This window comes from Engraulis encrasicolus, chromosome 18, assembly GCF_034702125.1.
Source record: "Engraulis encrasicolus isolate BLACKSEA-1 chromosome 18, IST_EnEncr_1.0, whole genome shotgun sequence".
NCBI lineage: Eukaryota > Metazoa > Chordata > Actinopteri > Clupeiformes > Engraulidae > Engraulis > Engraulis encrasicolus.
The window spans coordinates 44,770,378-44,775,254 of NC_085874.1; the positions used below are offsets into that span (position 1 = coordinate 44,770,378).

General features: G+C 47.5%; 1 protein-coding gene across 1 annotated transcript in view; it reads left to right on the plus strand.

The window, feature by feature from the left end:
* Nucleotides 1-1,260: 1,260 nt before the first annotated feature.
* Nucleotides 1,261-4,877, plus strand: part of itpkb (inositol-trisphosphate 3-kinase B) — a 78,698-nt gene continuing 75,081 nt past the window's right edge. The window contains exons 1-2 of the mRNA XM_063223684.1: nucleotides 1,261-1,566; nucleotides 3,712-4,877. The exon at nucleotides 3,712-4,877 is cut by the window's right edge and continues 806 nt beyond it. Of these exons, the coding sequence (XP_063079754.1) occupies nucleotides 3,899-4,877 (979 nt within the window). The 5' untranslated portion in view covers nucleotides 1,261-1,566; nucleotides 3,712-3,898. The remainder of the gene's footprint in view (nucleotides 1,567-3,711) is intronic.

Sequence of the window (4,877 nt, forward strand, 5' to 3'; positions counted from 1 at the left end):
ATTACTCATTTATTAGTTATGCCAGTTCCAATAATAATAAAAATAAACGTATCTAGTAACGATTTTTATTCAAGATAAAAATAGGATTAGAATATTTTCTAATTACTAAACTGTTTTTTATATATCGGCCTATATATATATATATTTTGGGACTTTTATGCCTTTATTTGATAGGACAGTCTGAGAAGGTGACAGGAAGCGAGTGGGAGAGAGAGACGGGGTGAGATCGGGCAATGACCCCAGCCGGACTCGAACAGGGGTCCCCCATGGGCATGCACTCTCTCACACTTTCTCTCTCTCTCTCTCTCTCTCTCTCTCTCTCTCTCTCTCTCTCTCTCTCTCTCTCTCTCTCTCTCTCTCTCTCTCTCTGTGTGTGTGTGTGTGTGTGTGTGTGTGTGTGTGTGTGTGTGTGTGTGTGTGTGTGTGTGTGTGTGAGAGAGAGAGGGGTGGGTGGGGTGTCACATATTCGTAGAGAAAGTGGTCAGCTTTACAAACTGAGATTATACCATTGAAGAAAGCCAGCTGCTTTGCCTGCATGCCATCCCAGTTTCAATCACAGAGGAATGGAAAATTCATTTTCGTATACCCATCAGCTAGCTAGTCTCATTCAAATCAGAAGGACCAATAGCATAGTATTTTCCATTGGCTTTGCTCTCACTTGTGTACACACTTTAGACTTCCCTGACTTTTACTAAGGCGGTGAATAGTGCTAATGCACTTTATTCTTCTGATTTCTTGTAGGCCAATTCACTATTAGAGTCTCTATTGCACTACTCTACACTTTCCCTGCACTTTCTTTTTCTTTGTTTTCTTTTGAAAAATCTATTTTTCTTAGTAAATTAACTGATGTAAAATGTAACATACCAAAAGAAATAGCCTATATTATATTGAATTCTACGACGGATGTACGCCTATAAACAGCCTATATTGCAACCTAACTAGTTTCCCTTTCCCCCTATTCTGTTTGTTATTTCATTGTCAACAGTAATGTGGACCATAGGCTATGGGACCAATATAATTAGGCTATCCCAAGCCGAGAAAACGGGTCTTAATCAAACAGTAGGTCATTTCCCCCGCATGCGAAAAGAGAAGAATGCTACCCAAACAAATTACCCAATGTTGACGCACTCTATTCATAATCTTGTTGAGGGGGCGGTGAGGTTGTTGGGATGGTGAATTTTCTCCCCCTCCCTGTTGTCTGTGAGTGGGGCAAGAGAGAGAAAAGCTGTTGGTTCCGTTGTATTCAGAGTCACTGACAGTTTAACTTCCTTCCTGCTTTTTGCACATTAAACAAACACACTGCACACGGACGAGGTGTTAAAGCGCCCATGGGAGATCGTCCATACAATGAATTGGCTATGACAGGGACCCACAGAAGACAAAAGCGAATTTGTAACTTTTCTACTGATAAAGACGCGTTTTCCTGGAATGTGTGAAGTCCCTGCGTAAAAGCTGTTTGCAGATGTTTTCCTTTTGGGTCGTTGGGGAGTTTCTCACTAACTTGGTGAGGCTGACATCAGACGGTCATTGCTGAAGCTCACTGAGGTTTCTTTTAATTTCGACGAGGTAAGCTTATTTACTTCTCCACTGCTGGTGTTGGGAAACATGTGAGCAGAGAGATTATGAAAATGATAAGTGTGAGAGCAGGGAGAATGTCTACCAGAACAATTCGGCTGACATATGCGAACTGGTAAAGCGATGTTTGGAACACCAAGCGCGAACGGGCAAACGGGCAACGTTATTGTCAGCCATCCGAACTGAGTAATAGCCTACTCGTAATGAGGCGATATCTTTTTATTCGCAGTTAAATATAGGACTACTTTGGGAAATGTTACGAGTTTTGTACATCATTGCGGTTATCGAGGCAGCACAGCCTGGGATTTATAGGCTACGTGTCCTCCCGAGTTGTCTCTACATTTCTCAAGTAGGCTGGCTGTTATTGAGGTCTATTTGCCAGGCTCGTAAACTGCAGGAGAGGAACAAATTAGAGCTTATAGAAGTTTTTGCACTTAAATTGATGATAGAACCTGACTGGGGAAGACGCACGTGCTCTGCTCATTTGTGCGCGTCCTCCCATCCGCCCATCAGTAGGCATTTGAATGGCAACCGTATTATGTCTACAATTCTATGTAAAGGCTAGCCTATTCCATTTAACGTCATGCGTAAAATCATTGACCAACAGCTTTCATATGGACTGACACATGGCCTTCTTTATGAAAACAAAGACAAATTCAAGCTCTGGCCACAAGTAAAGGGATAACAACAGTTTCAGTTTTGACGTGCTTCCCCTTGCATTTGGTATGATGATCTGATGTGGGCCTATGGTGATGGTGACTGGCCAGCCTATTAATAAGCAAAATTTGTATTGCCTATATAGGCTAATATCAACAAGAACAACAACAACAACAACAACAACAACAACAGCAATAAACAAACTATAAATGTGTTTATGGCGCGTTTATGGCGACACATTTTATGACTATCTTAATGCACCATTCATTTTCCCCTACAGAGGCACAAGGCTTATGGTTGTGTGTGGATAGCCTACTCAAAGGGTCTTGAGATATCTATCAGACCGTTTCCTTAAATGGCTATAGGCCCACTTCAGGGTCTCCTCGCTCTACTCTGCTACTGTTGGTCTCCCATGGTCCAGGATGAGAAAGCCGACCTCTGGCTGTACTGTGTTGATCTTTCATCTAATGTTTCATCAAACACATCACACTCTCAGTAACGTAACACAGAGAGAGGGAAAAACTGCCGTTCGTTTGCTACCTAGAAGGAGTTAAGCGGGAGATAGAAAAACATTTTGTCTTTTGACTTGACCAATGAAAGGAACCTGTTGGCTTTGCTCTCTTTTCTCGTCTCTGACTTGTTTGGGCAGAAAGCTGTTGTGAGCTGTCTCTTCCCACTAAAACAGCATAACACATGATATAAGAGTCGTGGTATGCAATAGGCCTATTTTACCCCCTACTAGCAATTCTCTCTCTCTCTCTCTCTCTCTCTCTCTCTCTCTCTCTCTCTCTCTCTCTCTCTCTCTCTCTCTCTCTCTCTCTCTCCACGTGCAGTGTACATACCTACATGAAATGTATTAATATCTATTCTAGATCATGGGGGATGTTCCAAGTGAAAACTTGGTGAAAATAATTCTCATCTTTGCGCTGTGTAGTATGTTCTGTGGTGATTATGTAGCCAAGCACACTTCCCAAACTGTAAAACAGCTCAACTGTGTTTATCATATAGCTGCTTACAACCCATAGTTTGCAGTGACTACACACTTCCAGAAAAAGCCGCACGTCAGTTCTCTGTCTGCAATCTTGGCAACGGCCAGAGAGCGATTGCCTTAGCAACTTGTTTTGTTTAGGTTTGGAGAGATACTCCTAATAGGCCTTCTTGCAAAGCACTGGGCGGTTGGGTGTTTAAATGGGCGGAAATGATCTAGTGGACTTGTCATGTCTGGATTTTTCTTATGTTTTACAAATGCCTCATTTTTGTGCTCATTTTTAAAAAAATCTGCGTTCATGTCAATGTACAAGTAATTCAGTTGTTAAATGTGTCAGCTCCTCTGGATTCAAATGACTAAGGAGTTACTGTACGTGAAGTTGAATTCCCCTAAGGACCTCAGAGATGTATTATGTTTGCTATGCTTGTGTAATTACACCATGAACCTTGAATTTTCTCTTCTTCTTCTACTTACTTTCTGTCCTCTTTCAGACACCAATCGAATCCGGCTCAACCACAAAACTGAGATTATCGGACCCCGTTTCCCCACTCGACCAACTCTCCAGCCCGTGGACATGGTGTGGCGGTCCGCGAGGGGGCAGAGCCTTCACGACCCAGACAGCCCGACAGCCTAGATGGGTGCTCTCACCACCGCAGAAGAGGCAGCCAGCCTGTTACTATGGCTGCATGCGCCCTGAACGGCCCCATTATGATGAATTCTGGCAACATGAAAGGAGACAGCAGCAGTAGCAGCGGCACTGGCAGTGGTGGCGGAGGCGGCAGCAGCAGCGGCGGACCTCGTACGGGTCGGCCGGTGCTGCCCGTACCGGACCGATCCACCTTCTCCCCGCTCCTGATGAGCGTCGGTGGCAGCCCCTTCAGCCCCGGCAGCACCGGCACCAGCCCCGGGTCCCCAGGACCCACGCCTTCCTTCGTGTTCCCCCCGGTGCCGAGCCCCAGCGGACCGCGGGCGCGTTCTCCCTGCAGGCACCCCGACACGCTGGGGGTGAACGTGGGGAACCGCATACGGCGACTCAGTAGCCCGTGCCGGAACCGATTCGGCAGCGACGAGGATGATGGTGGAGGTGGAGGTGGAGGTGGTGGTGCTGGCGGGACGGCTAACGGTGAGATCAAGCGGACTGTGCAGATTGTGCAGGTCCACCGTGAGCTCCAGAACGTGGAGGTGACCAAGAAGGTCGGCCTGTTTGAGGCGCAGATCTCGGACCTGCGCGCCCAGGTGGAGACCCAGAGGAGCCCCAGGATTCCCCGGAGAACCGGCCCCCTCCCCTGTCCCAGCCCCAGCCCCGGTTCTGGTTCCGGTCCCAGTTTCGGGTCCAGTTTAAGTCCCCCGTCCAGTTTGAGTCCTAGTTTCAGCCTGAGTCCCACGCTCAGCCCTGGACTCGGACTCGGACTTGGATTCGTCCCCTTACTAGGCCGTAGCCCCTCCCCTGTTCCCCCTCCGGGGAAGCCCACCCCAGGGGGAGTCCCAGCCCCCCCCCTCCAGAGGGATTGCCCTCCCAGTGTTCCCAACCAGCTCCAGAACGGGAGGGAGCGATGCCTCAGCCCGGACACGCTATCAATAGAGGCAGCAGCAGCAGCAGCAGCACCACGACCACTAGCGCCAGGGACGTCGTCGGCATCAGTGGAAGAAGAAGCGA